The sequence below is a fragment of the Salmo trutta genome, chromosome 10, assembly GCF_901001165.1.
Source record: "Salmo trutta chromosome 10, fSalTru1.1, whole genome shotgun sequence".
NCBI lineage: Eukaryota > Metazoa > Chordata > Actinopteri > Salmoniformes > Salmonidae > Salmo > Salmo trutta.
In genome coordinates this window covers 14,226,475-14,247,539 of record NC_042966.1, presented here as the reverse complement: position 1 = coordinate 14,247,539, position 21,065 = coordinate 14,226,475, and the positions used below count along the sequence as shown (strand labels likewise).

The window sequence follows — 21,065 nt, the reverse complement described above, 5'->3', positions numbered from 1 at the left end:
TTGCGGGTACTATTTAATGAAGCTGCCAGTTGAGGACTTGTGAGGCATCTGTTTCTGTTTCCAGACACTTGTCCTCTTGCTCAGTTGTGCACCGGGCCTCCCACTCCTCTTTATTATTAAAGTAGAAAGTTTAGTATTTGGTACCATAGTGCTAGCAAGTAATGACTACATCAAGTTTGTGACTCCACAAACTTGTTGGATGCATTTGCAGTTTGTTTTAGTTGTTTCAGATTATTTTGTTCCCAATAAAAATGAATCATAAATAATAATATATTGTGTCATTTTGGAGTCACTTTTATTCTAAATAAGAATAGTTTATGTTTCTAAACACTTCTCGATTAATGTGGGTTTGAGCAACAAGTAAATTAGAAATGTCAGGCGTATGCTGTCAGAGGCTGACTATTACTGTAACATGTAAAATGTTGAATGGATGTGCATGATTTGGGTTTACTGACTCTCCATAACGGTGTCAAATTCAAGTAAAACAAATGTTTATGTTGAGGCTTGAGGGAAGGCTAGTTTTATCATATATACTCAGCCAGGTGTATGCACAAACCATACTGTCACTGCACAACTAGCATCCATTATGCAAATATATAGTGGCTGCCTGATATCATATTGCCATTAAGACACATGCGCACACACACACACACACACACACACACACACACACACAAACGTACCTCATTGCAAATGCAAACACAGGCAAATCTAAAGCCACCGTGTTGACATTCAATTAGCTTACTAGACATCAATGTTGCTTTCATGGGATTCACTTTTGGTACCATTTGACTCACACTCTAACAGGGACATGGTGATAGAAAAACAGACGCACAGCCGTAAGCACACAAGTAAGAGACAATGAACAAAGATGGTCATATGACACCTACTGTGGGCTCTTGGGGTAGAATGGAAGAGTGACATGACTGAGTTCATGAATGTCAAAGGCGGTGGGCTCTCCTGATATCGCCTGTCTCTTGGTCCTGTGCTGCTCTTGTAGTACGCTTGCCTTGTGGACTTGTTGCGTCGCCGGTTTGATAACGGATCGGTATTTATCCAGTTCATTTTGAAGCTTTTGTATCAATTCGTCCTTTTGATCTAATTCCAGCTCCAGTTCGTCAATAAGCGCGTCTCGTTGTCGCAACTCCTCAATCTTCTCCTGTAGTGCGTATTGGAGATCGCGTAGAGTCCCCATAGTTTCCAGAGAAGTCAGGATCACAAGAGCGCAGCAAACTTTGCGAATGATATGAATGATGCACAGATAATGGAAGGCAACCTCCCAGTCCAGTGCCACTACACAAATTGAACACTTGCTCCAGATTTCGGGCAGAACAGTTCTTGCGCTTGATTTGAAGCTCTCAGGTGAGTTTCAAATTAAAGGTTGGTCAAATGTGACGAGCAATACGTTTCATTTTATTGCTCACATACGTCAGTACCCAGAGTGAGCGTCAGCGCTCGCAGGATGCCAAAGCACAATCATCCATCCCACGAGTGTAATAACCCAGTATGCACGGACTGACGCAAATGTCTTTTGGACGTTTTTTTTTTTTTGTCCTGTCCAGACTGGATGTCTTTTTTAAAATCTTTTTTTTGGTGCGGTCCAGACCGGCCTTGAGTTCAACGTCTATAATTGGTTCAAATTGTTTCTGCCCCGACCAGCCTTGGATTTAGCCCAAACATAGACTTCTTTGTTTCAGATTTTAACCAATCAAACACATATATGTTTCACAAGTTTGGACAGCACTGTACAGTTTAGAACAGCAGAGTACAGTACATTACAGTACAGTACAGTAAAGAAAAGTACAGAACAGTACAGTACAGTACAGGACAGTAGAGCACAGTAGAGTAAAGTATAGTTCAGTACAGTAGAGTACAGCCCAGTATAGTTAAGTGATAATGCCGGAGAAGCCGGTGTTTGGAGGACATATTGGCACGGATGTTGTTAGGCCCAAAATGAAGTCGAGGGCCAGAACCCGTGTCAATATATCCTCCAAACACCGGCTTCGAAGGCATAATCACTTTTATACAACAGGTTACCAACATATTCAAATAATGATTTAAACATGTTAATTAAAAACGTTATTTTGATTAATTTATTCAACCTATTTCATCCTTCCACAAGATATAGTCCCCACACAAATCTAGGGTTGCTACCCAAGCTGGCTGGTTGTTCGTTCTATCGGTTCAGTTGCCAGAGACACAACCCAAGTCTTTTTGTTCTGTATCTATGGACGTTCCTTCGTTCTAAATGTTCTATGGCCATACTGCCTGGCAACGTTCTTATCCCTTGCTTGCTAGCTAGCCAACTCACAGTCACGTCAAACAGTGCAGCCATAATAAGAACAAAGTATTTGCATTTGTTTAAGCCGTTTTCTAGTGACATTTCTTTGGATACATCCATAACAATGAGCTAATGATGGGCAATTTCAACTGGCTTAGAAAATGTGCTCTCTCGTCAGGACACTGTTGTTCAGATGAGCTAGCCAACAACACAGCTAACACAATAACTTCAAACTGACGCTGCTAAGACTGCAAACTAGCTTTTGTTTGACCTGTTTTCTATTGATATTTCTTTGTATCTGTCCATAAAAATTATTCATGATTTCGACTGGCTGAGAAAACCTTCATTACTATGCGACAGCTAGAGATCAAATTTGAATATTGAAACAATGTTGCAAATGTCAGAGACAGACAGCAAGGTGTATACAAATCTCCACGGTTTAAAACTACATGTTAGTCTAAAAGAAATGTAAGATAATTTCTAGATGCTTTTTATAGTGGAGATCAAGTTTATAAATTGCCTGGCTGGGCTAATGAGACAGTGGATTGTGCAGTCAGATGGAACGGAGTTAATAGCCATTTTAATGTCATAGATTTAGCTGGTGGTAACTTGTGGAATAGATGCCAGCTGGAATGTGGTTTTAACCAATCAATATTCAGGATTAGACCCACCTGCTGTATAATACATGATAATGTATTTTATACCACAGCTTTGCTGAATAGTCATTTCTGATTTCTAGAGATGCCCTTCTAGACATGGACATTAAAACCAGATAAATGAACAGTTGGGAATGATATTGGAACAGTTGGAAAAGATATCGGTACACCTTGCAATCATGACCCAGTATGCGCCTACACATGATAACCGTACTTGTTACACAAAACTAAATCAACAACCACACAAACCGAAATTGGATACATTATAAATGTAGGTCCAATGAGGAAAACCTTAGCTAGCTACCTAGCATTGACTTATTTTTGGAGCATCTGCTGACCTAACGTGGTGAGTGATGAAACATGAAACATGAATTTCTCTGATCCCTACTGTTGCAGTCATGACGCAAGTGGAGCAATGACGTCAAATCGTCTCACGTGTTTCTAGCTGTTTTCAGCAACTGGTATTTTTTTATTCTGTTTTGTGACGTTGGCAGGTTTACTGGCAACAAACTATTTAGCTAGTTTCTAGCCTAGTGTTTAATATGCAATGCGATCTCCTCGTAATGAACAGCGTCGAGTGTTCTGACGAGAAGGCAATTTTTTAAGCTATGCCAGGCAAAATTGGGCATTATAAGCTCATTGTTAGGGATGTATTCAAATGAATGTCAATAGAAAACAGCTGAAAGAAGAAGAGTAGGCAGCCGGTACGTTGCAATAAACTTTAGAAAACAGCTTAAACAAAACACAAATGGAACTACTTTGCTGTTATTCTGTCTGCAGAGGTTGTGACTGTGTTAGCTGTAGTTAGTTGACTAGCTAGCAAGGGACAAGAACATTAGCAGCGAGCATGGCAACGGAACATATAGAACAAACAACTGGGTCGCCTCCATAAATATTGAACTAATCGAATGAATGACTGGGTCGAGTAGCAACCAAAAGATGAGAAAGTATGAATTATCTTATAAAAATGAAAATATCAACAATAAAATGTTATTTATACCGGTAAGTGTGTGATTTAGTAGTGTTTTGTTTGGCAACTGTGGTATAAGCAGGATAAACGCCTCCGTTCTGTACATTACTTTGCCCTGCTTTACTGTACTGAACTGTGCTGTACTGTACTGTGCAGTTCATACAGTTCAGACATCTATGAATCGTTCAGATACGGTCTGTTCCAGACCGACCAAATTTGTACTTGTTTGGGGCTGGAGCTCATTAGAATAGTTCCCAGCATGCTTTGCAAGTGTTTGTTTTATATTTACATTCTGTTTATTCAGCAGATGCTCTTAGATGCTCTTGAGTGCATTCAAGGTAGGTAGATAAACAACCACACATCACTGTCATAGCAAGAAAAACTTTTTGTAACCGTTACTGAGAATGTTTCTGTTGTTTTTTTCTATAGGTCTGAATAATAAAATATTCCTTACTTACTGCAAACTTTAGTTTGCTCCATTTTTTTATTTTAATTGAAATTCATAATATTGAATGTGATATAATGCTTCCTTCATTGACATGTTGATATACACCGAGTATACAAAACATTAAGAACACCTGCTCTTTCCATGACATAGACTGACCAGGTGAATCCAGGTGAAAGCTATGATCCCTTATTGATGTCACCTGTTAAATCCACTTAAAATCAGTGTAGATGAAGGGGAGGAGACCGTTAAAGAAGGATTTTTAAGCCTTGAGACAATTGAGACCTGGATTGTGTATGTGTGCCATTCAGATGGTGAATGGGCAAGACAACATATTTAAGTGTCTTTGAACAGGGTATGGTAGTATGTGCCAGGTGCACTGGTTTGTGTCAAGAACTGCAACGCTGCTGTTTTTTTCATGCTCAACAACTGTCCGTGTGTATCAAGAATGGGCCATCACCCATGCCAACTTGACATAACTGTCGGAAGCATTAGAGTCAACAGGGGCCAGCATCCATGTGGAACGCTTTCGACACCTTGTAGAGTCCATCCCCCGAAGAATTGAGGATGTTCTGAGGGGTGCAACTCAATATTAGGAAGGTGTTCCTAATGTTTGGTAAACTCAGTGTAAGTGAATGCATGTATGGTTGAAATTTGGCTATAGATACAATGATGTCCATAAAGAAGTCTGTCCAACACCCGGAAAATAAGTATTTTCAACATCCATAAGTTAGAAAAAAAAAAGTTATTTTTCAACGGCCAGAAAATAGGTATTTTCAACTTTCATGCAGAGCCAAAAATGTAACATTTTCAACTTCTGGAGGAAACAATGATGTAAGGTTGAGCATCTGTTGGTTCCAAGTGGAAAAACATCTACTATTTCCGATATAAATAACACCATTATCCATGCACTGTAATGTATAATTGATAAGAGCTAGGTCAATGAGTAATCTGTTTGGAGAATGGGACTGTAATACCAAATATTTTGTTTTATTTTGTCCTTATGATCGCTGGAGACTAAGGTGAAACCAGTCATATAGAAAACTGAATCATGTCAACATGACGGATAGGCTATGAGTGCCCTTTTTTCACAGTGAAGTATATGAAATGCTGTGCGGTTAACAGAATACAAATTGTATGGCCTTATGACTTTCAGGGATGAATCTTGGAGATGCAAGCCAGATGAGATGACAAACCGAATCCGTGCAGAGTAAAAGTCGAGGCAAATAACCTTTGTGCACTCTTGAATGTTTTAATTTCAACGCAGACTTTTTAAACTATTTTTTTATCGTGTTAAATATTATCCACTATCGGTAGCCACCTTCAGTAATCAGTCCTTCCAGGATTCTGCGAACGTACAATTTTTTGCTAAATCAACAATTCCTGCATATTATGCAAGAACTTTCAAATTTGACTAATCACTGCACTATTTCCGCATAAAACAAACCAATCATCAGAATATTATCGCATTAAACTGACCCATTGCAAAAAGAGGGCTCGTATTTTCAACCAATCACCACACATTTACTGCATAATATGGTTCAATCAAGCCACACGTCAACTATTTTTTCCCTCAGAGCATTTTCGCGATAAATTGAACATAATGTCAGGATTTCCGCAGCAAAAACAATGATTTTTGGCCGAAAATATCACAACAAATCTTTAACTGTCACTTTTTCGATTTGTAGCTTACATTTGGCATCATTCCATTACATCATTAGTTTCCTTATCTTTCCTGTCACATCCGTGTGGTTGATCCTGAGGGTCGCTAGCAATAGTGGATCATATTTAACATATTACAAGTTCAATAATTTGGGACATGTAGCCCACTTCATCCCGGACGAAAAAAGATTGCAGTTAGAGTGCAGTATAACTTCAGTGCATTGCAGTATAACTGCAGTATTCTGCACTTACTGCGTCCAAAATACCACACCTGTCACGTCTGCTCCCGCTCTTCCCCCCTCAAGCGCCAGGCTGCACTGCATCACTCACGCTTATCATCTTTTACGCACACCTGCCTTCCCTCGTGACGCGCATCAGCGATATTGGACTCACCTAGACTCACTCATCGTCTGTTTATTGCCTCCCCTATATTTGTCAGTTCCCTTGCTCTGTTCCCCGCTGCTGCATTAATTGTTTTTTGTCTGTATTATGACTTTGCTGACGGTGCTACTGTCTCGTTCCTGCAGTTTCAAAACTGCAATCTTTTTTTTGTAAGGGACGGTATCATCATGGAATCATTGAACGCAGACCAAGCCTAGCGCACCGTTTATGATGACTGGACCGTTGTCATATCAGTTCCATGATCAGTGAGGATTCGGGTAGATGTATAGGACTATTGGTCAAACCTTATTGTTACACAGAACGCATAGAGCCCCTCGTTGATTATCTCTTACGTATTTTATCCCATTTTGTAATCAATTACTTTGCACAACATATTGCATGGTTTCAATAGTAATGTGCAGATAATGCAGATAGGTACTGTATGCAGTAATGTGAAGACGTTTACTCCCATTCGCACTATTAGGACAATACTCATTATCATGGTTTGAGACCGATAAAACATGCTGACCACTTCTAATTATGATCAGGCAGGATGACAATGAGGATGGTATTCACCCCTTTGAAGCAGCATGGTTTGACCCCGAAACACTGGGGTAACAATGGTATTGCAAACACTGATTAATAGTTTGGATAGATCATTGTGTTTGAGCTAATGTCTGTGACAAGTCCCAGAAACGGAGAAAGTACAGATAAAAAATAACAATCTCTTCCAACAGGTTCTCTCTCTTATGGCTCTATTTGACATAAATGAGACCAGTCTTTCTGTGTTATCATTGTTCCCTTGAGCTTAGGATGATATTTTTCCTAATCTTCTTTTTTAACCCAAGCTTCATTTGGTAGCTTATGCTTACTTAGCCGCAGACTTGATGACGTATTGTAATAGTGATGCCAAATAAGGACACGATTCTGACTAGGGTCTACAGCTCCATCCTGTGAGCAACTCATAGCACACACAGCCCAGAATCCTATTTAGGCCTTATTACAAAGCCAGACAAGCAGCAGTACTAGATAATAAACAAATGTTTCAGATTTATATACATTTGGGATTACATTCTTTTCCCCCCTATCACTTTGGTGCAATTTTCAACAGTACAGTATGTGGTACATTTTCATCCAACTTAGTACAAAACTCAAAACAGATCATCAAAAGGGCAGTTGTTTCAAAACTCTAAGCACATTTTTTTTTATTGACTAAGTACAACACAAAATCCTACAGTCACTTGTTCGCCAAACTTAATGAGTGTTTCACTTTGCAATACATGCTCATATAAAGTCGTTGCTTTTCACAACGCAATTGTCACAGTACTTTAGACGTGATTGTATTCTCATCTGTTAAAACACATTTTACTATCACTTAATCCGACTGCTCTAAATTGATCATCAGTTAACCGTTCGGTATCCCTATAGATTTTAAACTGGTTTGATGAGGACTATTATGAAAAAAAAGTACTCTATATAACAAATACTGTATACAACAAATGCATCCTTTGTAAAGTAAAACATGTATCCAAAATGAACTTCCTGGGGTCACACTGCTTTACTGAAATTGCAGGTGCCTTTATCCAAAGTGACAACAGTATCCACACATTTTTGTATGTGACCCCAGTATGAATCGGACCCACAACTTGCTAGTGACATGCTCTCAGAAACTGAGCCCGCACTGGACCACTACAATAATAAGTACAATAGAATACATGATTTCAATACAGGTGAAAGATGTATGATTTCCATCCCCATGAGCGTGACACTGTCCTTCAGACCTTGGATGAGGCCTGCAATTACATCAATCCAGACCTATGTCAGTCTTGGATTCGGCATGCCAAAAGGTTTTTCCCCAGATGCATGAACAATGAGGACATTACTGCGATGTCCATGAGAACCTATGGTCAAGACAGGCTTGATGCAAACTAGGACCTGCTAAACGTTACGTTTCTTTCAATCATTTAATTTGTTTCTTTATTTTTGATTGTGAAAAGGTGTCTACCACACATGATTTCCAATTGTTGACAGGTCAATTTTGATGAGCAGGGCAAGTGTTTTGCCTAATGTGAAAACAGAGTCATGTACTGTAATTTACTGTGCTGTAACAGATTACATTCAAAGGGAAATTCTGAAACATGTATCTTGCATTTTTTGCTATTGGATTAACTGGTTGTTAAAACAACTATACTGAACCAAAATATAAAACGCAACATGCAACAATTTCAAAGATTGTACTGAGTTACAGTTCATAGAAGGAAATCAGTCGATTTACATATATTCATTAAGCCCTAATCTATCGATTTCACGACTGGGCAGGGAGCCCAGCCCTGGGATGTGGCCACAGATAGATTGGTGCTGCATTACCAATATCCATAGAGTACTGGACCATACAGGTTCTCCAGCAGTCTTTGTCTCGTGCTGCAAAAACGTCCACAAACTCTGCAAGCAGTGCTTCCAACTTCTCGCCGCTACTCAGGCTCCAGCCCTTCTGATGTCTCCAAACAAAATGATGCACAATAAAAAGGTATTAAACGTAAGACTTGACATTGAAATGTAAAACAAATAAATAAATAAATAACCTTTATTTAACTAGGCAAGTCAGTTCAGAAGAAATTCTTATTTACAATGACAGCCTCCTGGGGAACAGTGGGTTAACTGTCTTGTTCAGGGGCAGAACAACAGATTTTTACCTTGTCAGCTTGGTGATTCGATCCAGCAACCTTTCGGTTACTGGCCCAACACTCTAACCACTAGGCTACCTACCGCCCTGAAAGTGTTACCAGTTTGGAGTTTTGTACTAAGAGTTTTGAAAATAGCACCAAAGTGTTTGAAAAAAAAAACTATAAATGCACTCCAGTTGACAATTATCTCCAGCACTGAAACAAGGCAAGATAAACCGTTCTCTAACGTGTCCGTGATACAGATCTCAGAGCATTCAGTGGGATGCATTTTGAGCCTCCGCTCAGTTTACATCATCTGTATGTCAAAGACACAGTGGTCCAATTAGTCTTAATGTGACTGACATAAGTGCATGCGGTCCAAATGAGCACAGGTCACTGGTAACCCAAGGGCCTTTTGTCTGTCTCAGCAAGATAACACACTTTCCATTCTGGAGTGCTTTTGAAGGAGCTTGTTGGTTATATATGGAGTTTTAAATGGGAAACATTGGGTGCAGACAGTGTAAGCCATGTACAACAACCTATCGAATTGGGCCTCTCATCCCTTATGTGTTTGCATGTACAGTATAGTGCCCATACTGGATCGAAAAAGTGGATCCATTTACTACTCGCCTTGTTATTCTGGAATGTCACAGTGTATACACAGTGAACTAAAACATGGTTACAACCATAGCTGCAGGAAGTAGGGTGCTGCAGCACCCCCTTGAAAAATCAACAACAACAAAACAACTGAAGTAGTCTACTGGGCCTTTACTAGTCCTTTAGAGGACTAGTCCATTGAAACTAAATTCTCAGCATTCCCATTCATATGCTGCCATATCTAGACTGAAAAGCTGAAAAAAAGAACACAAGTCATTTGACTCCCAGTCTGCCTCGTGCTTATGTTTGCAATGATGTAATCTTCGAAGGTATGCTGACAAGATAGCTGCATGCAATTCCCAAACCTGGAGAAAAAAAAGTGACATTAAATCGCTATTTAGACTGCCTGTCTGTGTCCTGCTTATGTTTGTAATACTGCAAGATGGCATTGTAGTTACAACAGACAAAGGCATTTATTTGTAGGCCGCCTGCGTGTTAATCACGTCGTATATTAGTTACAACAGACGTTTGTAGGCTAAATCATGTCGATGTTAAAGTTACCGCAGACATCGTTTGTTGTAACATTCCTTTCGCCGAGAAGTAGCACACGCACAGGATGTACAGTTGTTTACCTATTGAGGATAGGCATCAAGAGAATCCGGTCACACAGCCCCTACCGTTCACAAATGGATCCTAACCATGAAAAAGCATTTTGCTGCCATCATGTGGCAATTGTTATTACCTGCAACTAGAGGAGAATATCTGGGACAGTGGTCACTTTTGTTATGTCTGCGCGTGTCTGTGGAGAAACTGCCTTGAGGCGGTGTTTATAATTGTCACACATGGCTCACAGTGCACATATTGACATCTTTAGGAGTTTCAAACTGTGTAGTGTTAACACTCGCAATGAGAGCTGAGGATACCTAGGTCTAATAAAAGGGAACGGCATGCGAGTCAGACGCAGATCCTGTGAACACGTTTGAGCGTCACGTCTTTCAAACCATTGAACCAAAAAGCGGAGAGCGCGAGAGAGAGCAGAAGGTGCTGACTGACTGTGAGACCAGTGAATCCATTAAAGATTCAGAGAAATGTGCCAATCCACCCTATCAGAATTGTGAATCAAGCTCCTCCGTGACATATCTTGACATCTCCCACTCACGTGGAATTCTGCATCTCAGAAGATAAAAACATGGCACGTTCTGAGCCAACAGTGAGCACAGACAAAACGTCAGTATCTGTAGAGAATCGTATCGGCTCCGATGCACACTCATAGTAAGTATACTCTGAGTCAGGGCACTCAATGTTGTATTGGAGTGTGTGTAAGTACCCATCTGTGCTCTCGTTATATCAATCAGTGATAAAAATACATTTTCACAAGAGTCAATATCAGTGGACCTCTCAGTCAGTGCACTCAACGCATGCCTATATGTTAGTGTGAGTGCCATGTAACGATCAAAAGTGGGTTCAGTTCCACAAAGCTTGTTTAGAACTTCAGGCGATGCCTTGGTGCTCGTTAGCAATGCATCAGGACACATCTGTAATCAATGGTGCCCAAAAACAACAAGAGCTGAGAGGACATTATGTACAGCTGAAGTCAGAAGTTTACATACACTTAGGTTGGAGTCATTAAAACTCGTTTTTCAACCACTCCACAAATGTCTTCTTAACAAACTATAGTATTGGCAAGTTGGTTAGGACATCTACTTTGTGCATGACACAATACATTTTTCCAACAATTGTTTACAGAAAGATTATTTCACTTATAATTCACTGTATCACAATTCCAGTGGGTCAGAAGTTTACATACACTAAGTTGACTGTGCCTTCAAACAGCTTGGAAAATTCCAGAAAAAGATGTAATGGCTTTAGAAGCTTCTGATAGGCTAATTGACATCATTGACATCATTTGAGTCAATTGGAGATGTACCTGTGGATGTATTTCAAGGCCTACCTTCAAACTCAGTGCCTCTTTGCTTGACAATATGGGAAAATCAAAAGAAATCAGCCAAGACTTCAGAAAAATAATTGTAGACCTCCACAAGTCTGGTTCATCCTTGGGAGCAATTTCCAAACGCCTGAAGGTACCACGTTCATCTGTACAAACAATAGTATGCAAGTATAAACACCATGGGACCACGCAGCCATCATACCGCTCAGGAAGGAGCCGCGTTCTGTCTCCTAGAGATGAACGTACTTTGGTGCGAAAAGTGCAAATCAATCCCAGAACAACAGCAAAGGAACTTGTGAAGATGCTGGAGGAAACGGGTACAAAAGTATGTATATCCACAGTAAAACAAGTCCTATATCGACGTAACCTGAAAGGCCGCTCAGCAAGGAAGAAGCCACTGCTCCAAAACCGCCATAAAAAAGCCAGACTATGGTTTGCAACTGCACATGGGGACAAAGATTGTACTTTTTGGAGAAATGTCCTCTGCTCTGATGAAACAAAAATAGAACTGTTCTGGCCATAATGACCATCATGTTTGGAGAAAAAAGGGGGAGGCTTGCAAGCTGAAGAACACCATCTCAACTGTGAAGCATGGGGGTGGCAGCATCATGTTGTGGGGGTGCTTTGCTGCAGGAGGGACTGGTGCACTTCAAAAAGATGGCATCACGAGGAAGAAAAATTATGTGGATATATTGAAGCAACATCTCAAGACATCAGTCAGGAAGTTAAAGCTTGGTCACAAATGGGTCTTCCAAATGGACAATGACCCCAAGCATACTTCCAAAGTTGTGGCAAAATGGCTTAAGGACAACAAAGTCAAGGTATTGGAGTGGCCATCACAAAGTCCTGACCTCAATCCAATAGAACATTTGTGGGCAGAACTGAAAAAGTGTGTGCGAGCAAGGAGGCCTACAAACCTGACTCAGTTAAACCAGCTCTGTCAGGAGTAATGGAACAAAATTCACCCAACTTATTGTGGGAAGCTTGTGGAAGGCTTCCTGAAATGTTTGACCCAAGTTAAACAATTTAAAGGCAATGCTACCAAATACTAATTGAGTGTATGTAAACTTCTGACCCACTGGGAATGTGATTAAATAAATAAAAGCTGAAATAAATCACTCACTCACATTTCAAATTCTTAAAATAAAGTGGTGATCCTAACTGACCTAAAACAGGGAATTTTTACTAGGATTAAAAGTCAGGAATTGTGAAAACCTGAGTTTAAATGCATTTGGCTAAGGTGTATGTAAACTTCCGACTTTAACTGTAAAAGCAACTTAAACAGTTCCAATTATTTTCTGGAGCACATTCTATCAAATCAAATCACAGTTTAGCAGATGTAATAGCGGCTGCAACGAAAATGCTTGTGTCACTATCTCCTAACAATGCCGTACAAATGTCAAACAGGTTCAAAAACAAGAAATCATAAAGGTCAGGAACGTATCCAGTTAACTACCCAAATAACACTATCAGTAATCCAAAAGCAATCTATGCGTATATTTACCAAGAAAAAGTATGTGGACACCCCTTCAAATTAGTGGATTTGGCTATTTCAGCGACGGGTGTATAAAAATCGAGCACGCAGCCATGCAATCTCCTTATACAAACATTGGCAGTAGAATGGCCCATACTGAAGATCTCAGTGACGTTCAACGTGGCACCGTCATAGGATGCAACCTTTCCAACAAGTCAGTTCATCAAATTTCTGCTCTACTAGAGCTGCCCCATTCAACTGTAAGTTCTGTTATTGTGAATTGGAAATGTCTAAGTGCAACAACAGCTCAGCCGCGAAGTGGTAGGCCACACCAGCTCACAGAACGGGACCGCCGAGTGCTGAAGCGCGTCTGTCCTCGGTTGCAACACTCACTACCAAGTTCCAAACTGCCTCCGGAAGCAACATCCGCACAAGAACTGTTCGTCGGGAGCTTCATGAAATGGGTTTCCATGGCCGAGCAGCCTCACACAAGCCTTAGATCACCATGCGCAATGCCAAGTTTTGGCTAGAGTGGTGTAAAGCTCGCTGCCATTGGACTCTGGAGAAGTGGAAATGGGTTCTCTGGAGTGATGAATCCCGCTTTACCATCCGGCAGTCCAACGGATAAATCTGGATTTGGCACATTCCAAGAGAACGCTACCTGCCCGAATGCATAGTGCCAACTCTAAAGTTTGGTGGAGGAGGAATAATAGTTTGGGGCTGTTTTTCATGGTTCGGGCTAGGCCCCTTAGTTCCAGTGAAGGGAATTCTTAACGCAATAGCATACAATGACATTCTAGACGATTCTGCGCTTCCAACTTTGTGGCAAGAGTTTGGGGAAAGCCCTTTCCTGTTTCAGCATGACAAAGCCCCCGTGCACAAAGCAAGGTCCATACAGAAATTGTTTGTCGAGACCGGTGTGGAAGAACTTGACTGGCCTGCACAGAGCCCTGACCTTAACCCCATCGAACACCTTTGGGATGAATTGAAATGCCGACTGCTAGCCAGGCCTAATCGCCCAACATCAGTACCCGACCTCACTAATGTTCTTGTGGCTGAATGGAAGCAAGTCCCCGCAGCAATGTTCCAACAGCTAGTGGAAAGCCTTCCCAGAAGAGTGAAGGTTGTTATAGCAGCAAAGGGGGGACCAGCTCCATATTAAATGACAATGATTTTGGAATGAGATGTTCCAGTATATACACTACCGTTCAAAAGTTTGGGGTCACTTAGAAATGTTCTTGTTTTTTAAAGAAAAGCACATTTTTTGTCAATTAAAATAACATCAAATTGATCAGAAATACAGTGCAGACATTGTTAATGTTGTAAATGACTATTGTAGCTGGAAACGGCAGATTTTTTATGGAATATCTATATTGGTGTACAGAGGCGCATTATCAGCAACCATCACTCCTGTGTCAACAGTGAAGAGGCGACTCTGGGATGCTGGCCTTCTAGGCAGAGTGATAAAGAGAGCCATATCTCAGGCTGGCCAATAAAAAGAAATGATTAAGATGGGCAAAAGAACACAAACACTGGATAGAGGAACTCTGCCTCCCGGAGTCGCCTCTTCACTGTTGACGTTGAGACTGGTGTTTTGCGGGTACTATTTAATGAAGCTGCCAGTTGAGGACTTGTGAGGCATCTGTTTCTGAAACTAGACACTCTAATGTACTTGTCCTCTTGCTCAGTTGTACACCGGGGCCTCCCACTCCTCTTTCTATTCTGGTTAGGGCCTGTTTGCTCTGTTCTGTGAAGGGAGTAGTACACAGCGTTGTACGAGATCTTCAGTTTCTTGGCACTTTCTCGCATGGAATAGCCTTCATTTCTCAGAACAAGAATAGACTAACGAGTTTCATAAAGTTATTTGTTTCTGGCCATTTTGAGCCTGTAATCGAACCCACAAATGCTGATGCTCCAGATACTCAACTAGTCTAAAGAAGGCCAGTTTTATTGCTTCTTTAATCAGCACAGTTACTTCTTTAAACAGTTTTCAGCTGTGCTAACATAATTGCAAAAGGGTTTTCCAATGATCAATTAGCCTTTTAAAATGATAAACTTGGATTAGCTAACACAACGTGCCATTGGAACACAGGAGTGATGGTTGCTGATAATGGGCCTCTGTTCGCCAATGTAGATATTCCATTAACAACATTAACAATGTCTACACTGTATTTCTGATCAATTTCATGTTATTTTAATGGACAGAAAATGTGCTTTTCTTTCAAAAACAAGGACATTTCTAAGTGACCCCTAACTGTTGAATGGTAGTGTACATACAGGCGGTGAATATAAATAGTGCAACAAAAATGCAATGCAATGCAGTAGTGCATATATTCAAAAGAGCTATGTGAAGAATACAGTATATGAATAAGAATCCGGAATATAATCTATTATATAAATAAGAATCCAGTATATAAATACGCAGTGTTTACAAACTGTAACAAAAATTCCATGAGTAAACCAATCATAGGGGCCACTCAGTGTTGCACAACAGAGTTAGGTGAACATGTCTAATGAATAAGTTGCTGATCACAACAGACATAACAGTATCCCCTCACTTCTCTCCAGGTTACATCCCCATGGTGACTGTGCATATAATGACAACCACAGCTTTTAGCTGAACAGCCCTGAATGAGGCTACAGTAACGGGCTATTAGCAGTACCCAGTGGAAATTGCTCTGAAGCAATTGAGGGACATGAAAAGTGACATCTGAAAAGCAAAGCACAGATTAGATGTTTTATGGAGTAGCCTGTATTTGGCTAAATATGCATAAATAGGCCTATGCATTGGACTCTTTGCATTAAAAACAATCTGCTGGTGTTATGGACATCCTTTGTGTGTAATTCCCCCTAGGAGTTTGAAGATGGAGCCAATCAATTAAAATCACTAGACTGCTGTCCTTCCATCTAAAAGTTGCCACATCCGTCCATGATGAAATTGCTAATTGATTGGTGACCACATCCTTCTTTATTTTTTGGATGTCTGGTTTATTGGCTTATCCCACATCCAGGAATTACGCACAATATAATTTGTTTACCAAATGCATTATTTGTTAGGCTAACCGTAGGGGAGACTGGGTTTTTTTGTCACACTTTTTACTATTTCTCAGCACCAGTATATCTTACAAGATATATAAAGACCAAGGTGTTGGGTTGAAATAGGGCACATTTGTATCCTCATATCTTATTCCGACATGGAGTCATAAGCCATCTTGTAACAACTAGCCCCAATGCAGGGTTGGTTGTCACAATGTTTGATAGTAGCTTATCCCTTTTGTAAAACTAAATTAAGCAATATGGCATATACACTCTTAGAAAAAAGTGTTCCGAAATGGTTCTTCGAGTGTCCCCATAGGTGAACCCTTTTTGGTTCCAGGTAGAACCCTCTGTGAAAAGGGTTTTACATGGAATCCAAAATGGGTCTACCTGGAACCAAAAAGGTTTCTTCTAAGGGTTCTCCTATGGGGACAACCAAAGAACCGTTTAAGGTTCTAGATGATACATTTTATTCTAAGTGTGTAGGGCCGGGACAATACCAGTATCGCAATATTTTTTCCATGGCAAAAAATGAAAACACAAGCAGACCAAACTTTTTGGTCCTTTAAAAACCTCAATATGTAAAATATTGTGTGCTAAAGAAGTTAAATTTGCTTCGCGACACTGGCATCATCCCGGCCCCTTAGAAATAGCCACGCTTTTTATTGATTGAACAATATTCGTAACAAAATTCAGCATTTTATGCCTTAAAAACAACACTGACATTTTGAGTACATTTTCGCATGTGCTCGTGTTTGCACACACACACACACACGTACATGTGTGGGTGTGTGACCGAAAAAAATTGAGAGAGAGAGAGGCAATAAACCCAGATACCTCTGTCCAACGGATGCATACATGATGCGTCGGGAAGATGCAGTTTAGACATTGTTTGCTGATTGGCCAGACGTCTTACAGAGGTGTTAGGAATACCTATTCTAAATGCTCCAGTTCTACATCGTTTATATGTCGGCCAGGCATCAGCATTCTATTCTGATGTCTCGGCGACATCTTCCAATGTGCTAACGCTCTCCACACTACATATTCCCAACACATTTTGATATGTCGGCCAAAGGTGTTTGTGTTTACTGGGAAGGGAGTTCTTTATAGCAACAGCAGAAAAGAGCTTGGGATTTATTGTATACTGACAGTGACAATGTCTCTGAAAAACATGGTTAACACAAATAGTAATAACACAAATAAATAATAACACAAATAGTAACACAATCACCCGACCTCAACCCAATTGAGATGGTTTGGGATGAGTTGGACCGCAGAGTGAAGGAAAAGCAGCCCACAAGTGCTCAGCATATGTGGGACCTCCTTCAAGACTGTTGGAAAAGCATTCCTCATGAAGCTGGTTGAGAGAATGCCCAGAGTGTGCAAAGATGTCATCAAGGCAAAGGGTGGCTACTTTGAAGAATCGCAAATATTAAATATATTTTGATTTATTTAAATATTTTTTGGTTACTACATGGTTCCATATGTGTTATTTCATAGTTTTGATGTCTTCACTATTATTCTACAATGTAGAAAATAGTAAAAATAAAGACAAACTCTGGAATGAGTAGGTTTGTCCAAACTTTTGACTGGTACTGTATATCCATTGATTCTTAAAGAATATAACTTATAAATGCCTCATGAGCTTAGTTCAACTGTCACACTCAAAATATATGCTTGTTTTTCTCCAAAGTTTGTAAACATTGTAAATGTAAACAAACACTGTATAGCTTCATAACATGGCTAAAACTATAATTTTGATATCATGGATGGTCAGTCCTTGCATCCATAGCTCTGTCTATTAATCTGAGAGTGGTTACATTTCTTCAGACCCATCCCTCAGCTTTTTACCAAAACAGAGGCAACCATTTTGTTATTGTTTCATCTGTGTACTTGCCCTTTAAACAGCTGCATATCATGTTTGATATCAAGATATCAGTGTTGCCAACAAAAAGGTAAACAATAGGCCTATTGCAAATGCAGTATATGGCATTCATTTTTCACATGCGTTTCATGAGTGCTCAAAGCATGCCATTCCATGAGCACAGAATTTTTTTTTTTACTCGAATCAATGAGCCAAATCAGACCTCCATGACAACAAATCATAAACAACAGAGTAGGGCTGGCTAATAAGTCGTTAGTTTTGGGGTCATGCTCAGGTAAAACAATTTGGCTAATCTATACTTCCATATTTCTAAATCCTATTCTTGAAGATCAAGGGGTATATCGTATTGGAATGACTGGAATTCTGATAGACTTTGGTTTTTAATGTAAAGATATAATTTAATCATATTAGTATATGTAGTCGAAAGCGATGGGTTAGAAGAAGCCTACATAACCAACCCATAAAGTAACATTTTACATCCATATATGGCCAGCTATGTAAACTTTAACATTAATTTATCCTGCAATAGATGTCGTTCAATTGGTGACATACATTTTTGTCTTCTTCTAATGCCTCTAAAGGGGAAAGTAATCTAAAAGTAACGGAATGTAATCAGATTACGTTACTGAGTTTGGGTAATGCAAAAGTTGCGTTACTGATAACATTTTTGGACAGGTAACCAACGGATTACATTTAGGAGTAACGTAAAGTAACCTACCCAAGCCTGGTGCCCAGTGGATAAACAGTAATTGGAAACAGGAAATGAAGGAACAGGAAATACACTAATTGTTTTGAGTTAACAATAATAAGCTATGTGGGTACCTGTCAGACTTGGAATGTTTCCGAAATGCTTCACTGTTCAACTCCTGGAAGGTTCGGTAAGCTTGAGGTTCTGCTGAGATGCCTTGAGCACGCCTGGTTCTAGGTCCAATTATCTGCGCGCTGGGAAGAACGGATTGACATTTGTGCAGTTTTCGTTTTAATTCGTGGATCTCATCTTCCTTCTCGACGAGACGCCTCTCCATGTCCTTAATTCTCTCCTCTTTTATCAATAGGATATTTTTGAAGTCTTCTTCCAAATCACTCATGTTTGAATCTGCACAAACTTTCTCTAGGCGGGAGTGAAAGATGCTATACGGTCCAATGCGGTCCGCTACTAAAACGAAAAAAAATATTCGGTAGAAATATGGAGATGAAATCGTGTCGAGGCTCCTTGGCACTCCAAAAGGTTCTGTTCACAGTAGATGGTGGACAGTTGAGTAACGGTGATTGGGAATGCTGGGTGCTGCTTTTCCTCAGTCCCTCCCGTGGTGGGTCTAATGGTTATATTTCATTGAGAAACCAATTAGGGTCTGCTGCCGTTTCTCTCCAGAGAGTTCGCGGTATGCAGAGGAAACAGCCGTCCAACGTTGAACAACAGCAACTAAACACAGGACAATATTTCTAAAATCATGCTCACACTCAACCCTAAACTATTTGCCTGAAATAGCATACATTTCCATATGAGCCGGTGGATGACGTAGTTTCATGTAACTTGATCCAGCACTTGAAAACAATAGAGCAGTGCAATAAGTTATGTTTCCTGGAGATCTTATATGCAAAATTGTCTGAGGCTATTAGTTACCCCTCAGTCTGATTGACTGCTTGCTCATCAATGAAACCCTTGAGCCAATGTAAGTAGCCCCAATGTGTGTGTGTGTGTGTGTGTGTGTGTGTGTGTGTGTGTGTGTGTGTGTGTGTGTGTGTGTGTGTGTGTGTGTGTGTGTGTGTGTGTGAGAGAGAGAGAAATAGAGAGAGGTGAACTGATGAAAATAATTTTGGTCATTGGATCAGTGACGTTATTGCTCAAACTCCATTTTCTGAAATGATTCAATCGTTTTACTCTCTTTAAAATGCACTTATATTTAATATATTCCAATCCACGTACTGTGGAGCCAAAATAATTGCAAAAAAAAGGGAGGCGTCATGTGATATGGGTGGTGAGTCACCACACACAGGGTAGTGATTATTTTTCTACCCAGCTGTGTTTATGGTTTATTGATCTATCACTTCTATCAATTATCACCTTGTGTTGTTATTTATCAAAGGACATAAATGTCACTGTTTTCTGTCAAATTTCACCACCAGACAATTTCACTTAGAGGCACCTTTTGAATATGCAGGAATGTCCAGTAGCATCTCAGCATGACCAGAAGTTCATATTTAATTTGCAAAAGTTCATATTTTATTTGCAAAATAACGGATGCAGAGCCTGTAGCATTTTGTAACACATAGTGATCCGTAAAACTTTGTATAGGCCTACTATGTATAAAGAGGTGTGCGCACGGATGCACGCGCACACGCACCCAACCTGAGTTCAAAGGCTATTTAGGGTATTTCATTTACTTTCAAAGACATTTAGAAGGAAGTATTTGGATATTGTTTCTTTGAAAATACAAGCGGTTGAACATTGAAATGGATTTGGAAATACACTTGGGAAGTATTAGCGTGTATTTGAAAATACTCAAATACACAAAAGTGTATTTTTAAATAAAAGTAATTAAATATTCCATGCATTTGAACCCAGGTCTGCTTGGTCCAAGGGGTATTTGAAATAATGTTTTTGGAAAAAACTATTTGAAAATAGTGTCAAATAGTAGGCAATATTTATAGTAAATTGTTTGAAAATACTTTCTTGTACTTTAAATAGAAGTAGTGAATTCTGACAAATTATTTTAAAATCCTCATACACAGAAAATAAGTATTTCAAATAGAAATATCCAAATATACATGTATACTGAGCAAAAATATAAATGCAACATGCAACAATTTCAAGAACTTTACAGAGTTACAGTTCATAGAAGGAAATCAGTCAATTGTAATAAATTCATTAGGCCCTAATATATGGATCTCACATGACTGGGCAGGGGCACAGCCATGGGTGGGCCTGGAAGGGCATAGCTGCACCCACTGGGGAGCCAGGCCCAGCCAATCAGAATGAGTTTTTCCTCACAAAAGGGCTTTATTACAGACAGAAATACTCCTCAGTTTCATCAGCTGTCCGGGTGGCTGGTCTCAGACGATCTCC

General features: G+C 39.9%; 1 protein-coding gene across 4 annotated transcripts in view; it reads right to left on the bottom strand.

Moving 5' to 3' along the window:
* prkg1b (protein kinase cGMP-dependent 1b) overlaps positions 1-19,465 on the bottom strand; it is a 158,705-nt gene extending 139,240 nt beyond the window's left edge. The window contains exon 1 of one of the 4 annotated variants that reach the window (XM_029764538.1): positions 18,821-19,465. In XM_029764538.1, the coding sequence (XP_029620398.1) occupies positions 18,821-19,086 (266 nt within the window). In that variant the 5' untranslated portion in view covers positions 19,087-19,465. Of the gene's footprint in view, positions 1-890; positions 1,541-18,820 lie in introns of those variants that run through there. The other 3 variants (XM_029764539.1, XM_029764536.1, XM_029764537.1) reach the window with 3 other exon arrangements.
* Positions 19,466-21,065: the final 1,600 nt, after the last annotated feature.